Source organism: Orycteropus afer, unplaced genomic scaffold (assembly GCF_000298275.1).
Source record: "Orycteropus afer afer isolate SDZICR_OR568_19922 unplaced genomic scaffold, OryAfe1.0 scaffold00229, whole genome shotgun sequence".
NCBI lineage: Eukaryota > Metazoa > Chordata > Mammalia > Tubulidentata > Orycteropodidae > Orycteropus > Orycteropus afer.
The window spans coordinates 1,072,076-1,082,658 of NW_006921816.1; the positions used below are offsets into that span (position 1 = coordinate 1,072,076).

At 35.5% G+C, this 10,583-nt stretch overlaps 1 protein-coding gene across 1 annotated transcript in view; it reads right to left on the minus strand.

The window, feature by feature from the left end:
- Nucleotides 1-368: 368 nt before the first annotated feature.
- LOC103203775 (alcohol dehydrogenase E chain) overlaps nucleotides 369-10,583 on the minus strand; it is a 16,147-nt gene continuing 5,932 nt past the window's right edge. Inside the window, exons 4-9 of the mRNA XM_007948852.1 lie at nucleotides 9,259-9,346; nucleotides 8,946-9,165; nucleotides 6,833-7,093; nucleotides 4,215-4,350; nucleotides 3,020-3,158; nucleotides 369-393 (exon numbers count right to left, since the gene is read on the minus strand). Coding sequence (XP_007947043.1) covers nucleotides 369-393; nucleotides 3,020-3,158; nucleotides 4,215-4,350; nucleotides 6,833-7,093; nucleotides 8,946-9,165; nucleotides 9,259-9,346 — 869 coding nt within the window. The remainder of the gene's footprint in view (nucleotides 394-3,019; nucleotides 3,159-4,214; nucleotides 4,351-6,832; nucleotides 7,094-8,945; nucleotides 9,166-9,258; nucleotides 9,347-10,583) is intronic.

Consider the following 10,583-nt stretch of genomic DNA (forward strand, 5'->3'; position numbering starts at 1 on the left):
GAGAGTAGAAAAGCATTAACAATTGAGTGAAAAAAAATCAGTTATTATATATTCAAAATCTGGGGCTATAAACTTTATTTAAGGCTAATGTTGAAGATTCCTTCCAGTGGGTTTCAAAGACTAAGAGTAGTGAAGATACAAAAAGTGCAAGAGGTCACAGGCAATGCCTTTGCTCAATGAGGAAGTTTAACATGAACATAATTATTAAGAGGGAGACTATACAGGCCTCAATTACCTAGCTGATGCTCATTGTTGCAGATAGTTCTCATTTGGATTTTAAACATTTGCTTCAAAATATAGTTGGTGCTTAAGATGATATAGGTGTGGGGGCGTCTGAGCCAGCTACAAGTGAAGGCATCTGTATTGACTCAAAATGTCAGGATCGTACGGATACTGAAATAGAAGAAGAAAAGGTATCATTTTAACATTTAAATATTCCATACTCTTCCATGTGAGTCCAAGGAACTCATAGCCACTGCATTCCCATGTCTATGCCTTCAAGTAAAGACAAGTGAAATGGCAAGTCATCTTTTCCTTGTTCTTACGTTTTCTCCAATCTTAAATTCAGTCATCAGTCTGAATATGGCTGCTATTTGACTTCATTTGATATTAGTTTGTGTCCACATCAAAATCATTTTTAAGAATCTGAAAACCTGGCATAATTATAAATACTTTTGATTTGGTTTGGAGTACCTGGCATAATTACAAATACAAAACAACAAATGGTAGTAATAAGTAATATGTTCTTTTTATTTGTCATGTATTTTGTAGATGCTTTTCATGCATTGTCTCATTTAAACCTGAATTTAAATAACACTATGAGGTAGATTCTAATATTTATCGTTTGAGAGATTAAAAAAACTGAGACTTAGAGAGATATGTAACTTGCTCTAGGTCACACATCTTGTAAGGAGTGTTGGGATTCAAACCCAAACACAAAATTGCACAATTGATGAGAGGATAGATGGCTTGCCTGAAGGAATTGATAATTTAATAAAGACCATGTTGAAGGAATAATAGAGATTTAATAAATAGATACTTAGAAAATTCTTGGAAGGAGATAACTCACTGTCATTGAGTCTCTTCTGACTTATCCAACCTCCACTGGCTTTCTGCCCCATCTTCCTTTGGTGGAGTGACTGGTGGATTTGAACCACCAACCTTCTGGTTAGCAGTCAAATGTCTTAGGCACTGTACCAACAGAACTCCTTAAACCAAAAACCCACTGCCATTGAGTAGATTCTAACTCATGGAGATCCCTGTTGGATTTTCAAGGCAGTAAATTTGTACAGATGTAGGAGGAGATAGTAAAGTTGAATTCTAAGAGACTTCATTCTAGGGAAAAGTAGAAATGTGACATTACAGTGGAACTAATGCTCTTTTTAGAAGACATCTTCTGATGGATACTTTTAGGAAAAGATGGTCTTCGTGCCTCATTAAATGTATATGTATTTATATGTATACCTAATAAGAGAAATATATGTAGATAATTTAGAAAATACAGACAATATAAAAAAGTAAAAATAACCTTTAACTTAAAAATCTAGAACTAGACTAAATATTTTCTTAAATTTTTATCAACTTTTTTTCTAGACATATATACAGTTGTTATTGTTCTCGTTCAAAATATGGGATCGTATTATATATACAAGTTTGTATATATTTTGTAACCTAAAATTACATCATGAGAATTTTCCAATATAAAGAAAACATTTTAATGACTGTATTAACTTCTAGTACATAGTTTGAATTTATTGAATTCTTCCCTTATGTGGCGTAGTGCCTAAGGCATTTGACTGCTAATCAGAAGGCTGGTGGTTCAAATTGGTGGTCAAATCAACTTGATAGCAGTGAGTTTGTTTTTAGTTTAGTCCCTTAATGTTGGATTTTCAAGATATCACCAATCTGTGATATTATAGATAACAGATAAGCATGCTTAAACGTATATGCATGTTTGCATATCTGATTTTTTCTGTGGAATAGATTTCCAGAAATGAAATTGCTAGGACAAAGGATTTTAGTTTCTATCTTTCTTTACTTTTTTCAGTATTACTGACACAAATTATCAAATGGCTTTCCAGAAAGGATGTAACAATTAATAATTCTATAAGTAGTATATGAATGTGCCCATGTCTCCTTCCCTTGCCAATACTGAGTATTATCATTTTTAATCTTTGCTTATTTGATAAGCAAGTGTGGGGGCCTAAGAGATACTATTTAAAGATGAAAACCTCATGAGAAGTTTAAGGAAGCCGAAAAGGCAAGGACTTTGAAGATTGTAGGTGGAAATGAAATACAACTGCTGATCATTAGTTGTGTTTCACATACACATGCAGATGACAAAATTTCTATTGTTAGATGACTGAGAAAGTTAAATGTTAAATCTCATTTCTGAGGAAATGAGATTGGCTTATTTTCTTCAACTTTGGAGGAAATGGAAGATTCAAACATTTAAAATAGTATTTTGCACTCTTCCCCTTTATAGTCATTTTATTTGTGAAAAATTCTTTGTAAACTGGAAAACAAAAACTAGTAATGAAATATTTGTAATATTTGTATAGAAAACAGCACCAATGCAGCTCCACCTACTTCCATAGTAAGAGCTTTTGGGTTGTCCTGAATATAATTTAGATTTACAGCTATTTATAGTCAGCCAGGCAGAGGCTGTGGAGGTGCTGTCTGTGCTATAATTATGACTGTATGACTAATTCTTTTTCCTTGCAAGGGTGAGTGTTCTGTAAAGAAGGGTGAGTGACTCTAATCTTTCAGACTCACTGTAATCAACATAATTTGATTTCAGCAGAATTGGAAATGCAAAGCAATTATTCTTAGGTTTTCACTATATGATCTTAAAAATCCTACCCACAAAGATTGAAATGATAATGGAAAACCAAGGTATCTAATATTTTTCTCATCCTTCCATCTTCTCAAAGATGGGTCAAATGTTTGAGTAGAAACGTTTTTGTCTGCTAGCCAACCCCCTATCGTGGAAAAAAAAAAAAACCAACTTAAAATCTACCTTTTTCCAGAGCGAAGAAGATCAAATCCTTCATTTATTTTTTCAAAAGGTAAAACATGGGTTATTATTGCATCCAGTGGAAACTTCTTAGCCATGAACTCAGCCACAAGTTTGGGGACAGAATCTCTACTTTTATAACCTAAAAAGAGAAAAAAAAAATATCATTGTTCAATTCAGAGAAGGGAAGTAGAAGAATTATGGAGGAGAATGTCTAAATAGAATTAAAATGAATGTTTATAAAAAGTGCTGCATTTCACAGACTGCTATTTCTATCACTGGGTTAGTGGGAGGTAAGTGTGCTTTACTATCTTTTTTATAATAGTTTCAATTTTTTTTTTTTTTTTATATTCCCATGCCCTCCCCAGATAAACTAGGGTCTTTAGTTATTAATTCTCTCGTAGAGAAATTATAGTACTGATGATTATACCTAAAGTCATGGAGCAAATTTATCAGCTGTCTAAATGTGGACATGGTGTAGACATGAACTATTGCTATGGATTTCTGGATCTTAGTAGGTGTTTTAGAGTCCTTGGTTGGTGCAGACAGTTAACATGCTTGGCTGCCAACTAAAGGCCCACTCAGAGGTGCCTCAGAAGAATGCCCGGTGATCTAGTTCTGAAAAATTAGCCATTGAAAACCCTTGGACCACAGTTTTGCTCTGACACACATGGGGTCACCATGATCTGGAATCAATTTGAGGGCAATTGGTCTGGTTGGTACTAGGTATTTTAGTGTCATGAAGTCATAAGTATAAAAAACAGTGATACTGAAAGCTCCTTGCTTGTTTATGGGGAAACCAGAAAGATTTTCTGGGAGGATTCTATCTGCATTATTTCTGCATCTAGTTGATTTGGAAAGGAGTCCTGGTGGCATAGTTCTTGGCTGCTAACTGGAAGCTTGGCAGTTTGAACTCACACAGTGCCTTTGTGGAAGAAAGACCTGGCAATCTGCTCCCATAAAGACTACAGGCTAGAAAACCTATGGGGGCAGTTCTATTCTGACACATGGGCTGCTTGAGTTGAAATTGACCTACTGGGCTAACAATAGCAACAACAATTGATTTGGAACCTATAGATACAACAGGAATTTTAATTTCTTTTTAATTGCATTGCTTTTCAAAACCTGACTTTGTCACATGCAAAATAGAACAAATCCCAAAATTATGAGAATTTATTCCTCAACCCTAACTACATACCACCAAAAACTGCTCCTTTCCAAGTGCGTCCAGTCAATAGCAACATAGGGTTCATCTTGAGTTCTTGGGAACCAGGAGGTACCCCTATAAGGACGCTTATACCATATGCCTCTTGACAGCATGACAGGGCTGATATCTGGAATATAATTAATATTTAACATTGTTAACTTGAATTCTCTGATAATCCCCACCCATGATCCATGTAAGAGTTCATGTAATATTGATTTAGTTAGATTATGAAAGAGACTATATCTTTTGCTTTTACATTCCTTGTTGTGTCTTTGCTAGTGCTGTGAATTTATGGAATGCCAAGAAAGTATTTTTGAATAAGAGAATGGATGAAAGAATTTGCATGTACATAATTCTTTCTTATAAAGTGAGAAGGAGGCAAGTATCATTACAGACATAAATTAACTCTAATTCCTCAAATAAGGGTAATGTTTTCTCAACACATGACTGTCAGTCAATCTATAAGTTGATTGATATTTCATTTATTTATTAAGCAGGTACTTTTAGCCAGGTATTTTGATGAAGAAGAAGATACAATGTAAATTACCTTGTCAAAAGTTGTCTCATGTACTCTTGATACTCTGCCGTTTTAATGGATCCTTATTCTACTGTTCATTTCTAACATGGGCATATTTAAATATTGCTTTTACCTCTTGAAAACATGTTGTTTTTACTTTAAACTCCATCTATAACATTATTCTGGAATCTCAAAAGATCATCTCTTAAAGCCTTTCCCCACCAACCAGGTTTGGTAATAAGTTTGGTAGTAAGAAAATGATTTGGTATCCCCCAGGAATATGTAATAATTAGTTCATTGGTTTTAGAGTATGGATATATCCTTAGAACATGTAAATATCATATATTTGATATCCTCAATTAAATTAACAATCCAGTTCCACATGAGAAAATAGGGGAAAAACAATAGAAAAAGAAGGTAAGGACAAAAACTTCAGCTCTGGAAAAAGTTGGGCTGGCTTGGAACTTTAGTTATCTATGTCATATTGTCCCAAGTCAAGACTGCAAACAGCTCAGGGTGCTGTTTCTGATTAGTAGTGCTGCTTGAACTTACTGTAGAACTTCAACAATTGGAATTTGTTGGTCTGAGAACTTCTTCAGTCAAGTTCTAGAGAAGTCTGGTTAGCTGGAATATAGCTGGACATGTGGTCCTTATTGCTATTGTTGATGTTTGTAATTATTCAAAAGCAATATCATGGACATTTCAAAGATAATGGAAGAACTTCAAGATTGAAAAGAGTATTTTATAACAATAATTCCAGTTAACATATATTGAGGGCTTATCACAGCTTGCTAGGTAGTTCTGTGCAAAGTATTTTATATACATTATCTCATGTAATCCACAAACAATGCTTTCATATACATATGCATTACTATCATTATTTGTGGTAAAATCTGTTGAGTTTTTAAAAGATTCAGTTCAACACATAGATATTGGGTACCTATTACATGTCAGGCACTGTGCTGTCTGTTATAAAGGAACATTGTTGTTGTTGTTATGTGTCATTGAATTGGACCCAACTCACAGCGACTCCTCCTTGGGTTTCTGAGATAGTATTACTACAGAAGTAGATTACCCAACAGTCTTTCTGAGGAGTGGCTGGTGGGTTTGAACCACCAGCCTTCTGGTTAGCAGTCAAATGTCTTAGGCACTATGCTACCAGAGCTCCCTAGTGATTTGTTAAATCTGTCACTTTATTTAAGGCCTGTTTTTTTAGTAAAATGATGCTTGGTCTAAAACTGTTCCATGTTCCTTTCGACCAAAGTGTGACGTATGAAAAAAATTGAAATTCATTAGAACATATAAAAAATTGTTAAACTATTTTTGTTAATAAAATGAAGGAAATAAAATTTTCCCAAATTTGAGAATGGAAGTTGTATTTCCTTGAGTTTGAAGAATTTTGTTTAACTAACAATTAATAAGATAAATTTGTAATTGCTCAATCAAATGGAGCTCTGGTGGTGCAGTGCCTAAGGCATTTGACTGCTAACCAGAAGGCTGGTGTTTCAAACCCACCAGCCGCTCTGTGGAAGGAAGACTTGGCAATCTACTTCTGTAAAGACTTATTGCCTCGGAAACCCAATGGGGGTTGCTGTGAGTCGAAATTGACTCAATGGCAGTGAGTTTGGTTTTGTTTGTTAGTTCAATAAAAGCTTCCAAAGGGTAAATATTACTTGAAACAGCTTTATTTAGCTGATGAAATGAAAAACTCCTTATAATAATAAGTAAAACAATCAAATGGAGTCCCTGGGGGATTCAAAATGTTAGCACTCAGCTGCTACCTAAAAGAGGTATTCTTGTCCATCCAAATTAACCCCAGAAGAAAGGTTTATTCAAAATGTAATAATGACTGGGGAGAGTGAAAACTCTATGGAGCAGTTCTACTCTGACACACATGGGGTCATGGTCAGTCAGAGTCAACTTAATGGCAACTAGTTGAGTTGAAAACAGATGAAAAAATGAGTAAAAACTGAGGAAAAATTGCCCTTCGCAAATTAAAAAATATTATTTGCATATAATGTTTATTTTCTGCTGCCTAAAAGTGACTCCAGATTGCAGAAGCACACAGCTCAAGGCATGTCATAGTACATACCATCGTGTCATGCCGACCAACGACTTCAAAGGAAAAGTCCACACCTCCATCACTCATTTCCTTCAAGACCTCGTGGATGGGTTTCTTGAAGTCCTGTGGGCTGATGCACTCAGTGGCCCCCAACTCTTTGGCCTTTGCATATTTGTCTTTGTTGGGATCCACTCCAATGATCTTGGCTGCTCCAGCTGCCTTACAGCCCATGACTACACATAGGCCAACTCCTCCAAGACCAAACACAGCACAGGTGGAACCCTTGGTGACCTGTTCTCAGAAAATGCAGAATGCATTAATTACTGTTGTTTGGAATAGTCTGAGCTGTATAACATGCCAGGCTTTGTGTATTATGAAGAGCTAGTTGGACTCTTATATCCAACCTGCTGGCAAACTTCTTTTTGCTTCAGTTGTCTCATATTTTCATTGAAAGGGTTAAACTAGATCAGTGTTCTCAAATTTTGCTACACATTAGACTCATTTAGGGAGAGTTAAAAATCCCAGTGCCCACAAGCCATAGCACATGGAATCTACTTAGTACTTTTTAAACTTCCCATGTGACTCCAATGGGCAGTCCAGTTTTGGAACTAGTAGACTACATGATCTATGAGCTGTAAATGTCAGTGGCTGTAGTCTTGAAGAGCACCCTCAGTGGCTCAAATCCAGTGATATCCAGCTTCAGTTCATTATATAAAAAGAGTGGCAGTTTTGTGGGAAATAAATAAAAAAGTTATTTCAAAAAACAAAATACCCAGTCAAACCTCAACAACTAGTTTTTTGGTTCAATAAGTTTAAGTAGTGATAGCTAGTATATAGAGAACAGAAATTAGCTCCATCTTCTGCTTTCAAAAAAGACAAATTAACAATGATTTAATAAAAAGTTGGTCTATGTCTTAATAATGAATAAAACTAATTATTATGATTGACCTCAGCTTCTGCCGTGTGCATTTAGACCACCTGCTCAAATAGATGGTACAATTGCACAAGGGACGTTAGTGTTAGAGTCATAGCAATCTTGAAAAGATGTGCTTAAAATGTTAAAATTGACTCTGGACTGTTTAATAAGCCTTGTTTTCTTTAGGCAGCCTTCAGGATAGGTAAAATATACCTCCTGCCTCAAGTAATTTCACTGACTGTTTCTTTTATGGAAACTTACGTACTCACTTGTTCATTCATTAAAGGCTATTAAATACTAAAGATGTACAACATCTTTGCCTACTTTACTGGGAAAAATACAATCTACATGACTGTTATTTAAAAATGCTTGCTTGTAGTTAATTAATGTAATTCAATATTCAGGAAGAGTTTTGAGAAATATATTAGTCTCAGTACTAAGACTAACTAACCATGAGCTTTAAAACAAATGGCTTTACATCTCTGGGCCTCAGTTTTATATAATTATGAAAGTGAAGAGATAATACAAGGTTGTGGTTTACAAATATTTAGGGAAGAGGGATGTGGTGTGGTGTGGTGTGTAGTGATGTCTGTGTGTATTAATGGCAGGAGGAAGAGACATATAGTAAGAGCCTCAAATGGAGTAGAATAAATGCTCTACGGAAGCTTCTTTACTTTCCTCCAGAGAGTTCACAGAGTGCATGAGTTAGTGGAAGTTGTTTGGGAGATGTATCAAGTAAAATTTTGGAATTTACTGTTACTATCAATTCTGGGAGTATGGGATCCATGGACTGGATGCTTCTGAAAGGCAAACCCTTAATTTCAGTTACATTTGCCACCTGAGAACCTAGCAGAACCTAGTGTACCTGATGCATGCAGGGACTCTTCACTTGTGGAATTAAAGACCAAATGAGCTCTCAGCCCTAAAATTTAATAATTCCCGAAAGATCAAATAGAGAAAAATAATTACTGAAAAGGAAATTTTACTTTTTCTTAACTAAGTATCAACAGTTTTTTCACCTGTGATTAAGCAGGTGAATTTTCTAGTATATGTTCTCAATTTCTTCTGAGACCATTTTTCTACCCATAATTGACACCCCAAATTATATGGAGTATATTGGTGCTGTTATGGTAATGGGGAAGTCTATGAGGAATGATCCTTGATTCCTGTGTGAAAATACTTCCCGTTTGATTCCTGACAGTTTGAGTATAATTAGTTTTTTTGTACCTTGGCAACATTGACAGCAGACCCATAACCAGTAGAAAATGCACAGCCAACTAGGCAGACTTTCTCCAGAGGTGAGGCTGGATCAATCTTGACCACTGAGATATCATCCACCACTGTGTACTCAGAGAAGCTGCTGGTATGGAGGAAGTGGTGGATGGGCTTCCCTCTACAGGTGAATCTGGTGGTGCCATCCTGCAAGGTCCCCCGGGGCAAATTCAGACTACACAGTACAACAGAGACAGCAAGCCATGAGCCAGGAGCATAATGGATGTGCAGACTCAGTTACTGTGCAAGGACAGTATCAAAAACTTACTCGTTTTTCAAGCATAAGTTGGCTTCTGGGTGTTTACAAATGGCACAGTTTCCACACTGGGGAGTAAAGAGTGGGATGACTTTATCACCTAGATGGGAATAAAACAAATTCTTAAATTTCTACCCCAGTATTAGTAGAGCAAGGAGCTCTGGTAGTGTAGTGCCTAAGGCACTTGACTATTAACCAGAGGCTGGCAGTTAAAACCCACCAGCCACTCCTCAGAAGGAAAATGGGCAATCTACTTCCGTAGTGAAACTGCCTTGGAAACCCAAGGAGGGGTCGCTATGAGTTGGATCCGACTCGATGGCACATAACAACAACATTAGTAGAGGAAGGGTTCACTCACCAGTATGCCATTGGTCATTGGCTGTCAGCATTGCTTTTACTCTGAGTTTATATGTGCCTGAAGATTTCCAGAGAAGAAATGCAAATGTGGGAAATAACATGGACTTTTAATCATTTCCACTGTGTTAATCATAAGGTGCTCTGGTGATATTACTAAATATTATCATTATCTTTATTGTGGACCAAGATTTCAACTGGGAATTTTACACACATTCTGTCATTTAATTTTTAACTAATTAAACTTAAATGTTCTCATTGTAAGTATAAATATAAGTTTTAGTTGTAAGTGGGCTGCCATAGTTTCACTAGATGTTTTGGACATCTGGCAATTTGCAATAGTTTGAGCTACAATAAAAATAAGAATTTTGATAATCATCACCCTCAGAATTTTTTGATTTTTCAGTCATTATGCTTATTTTTGTTCTAAAGTGAATATCTATTTTTCTTGTTGTTGTTCTTTTTCAAGGAAAACTATCAATACTGAGAAAAAGAAGAATTCTAGAAACTCCTTTGAAAGCTCAATCCTCAGCAATGAGGCAGGTGCTTTCTTGGGGGATAAGAACTGATTTTCCAATGTTTCTACCCAATTATTTACTGTCTGAATTATCTATTTTTCCTCAAAATGGAGGGAGTAACAGTGAAAAGCAAGCATGTCATGTTATTATTAATTTATTTATAACTAAGGGAAATACTAAGAGCTCAAACTCAAACCAGACAACTTATTTTTTTTTTTCTATTCACAGGTCAGTTAAATATTTCATAAAGGGGAGCAGGTGTATCCACTGGCTTAAGTGATTTTTTTAGAATTAAACACAACTTTCATTTTTAATCACTTTTACAACCTATTTCACAAGACCAAGAAAAGTGGTTAAGCTATCATATTTAATTGATAAACTTTATGTGAAAATGATAGCATGGACATTTTTATTGTATTCACTATTTAAGTCTAAAAATATTTACCTACATTAATAAATGATAAA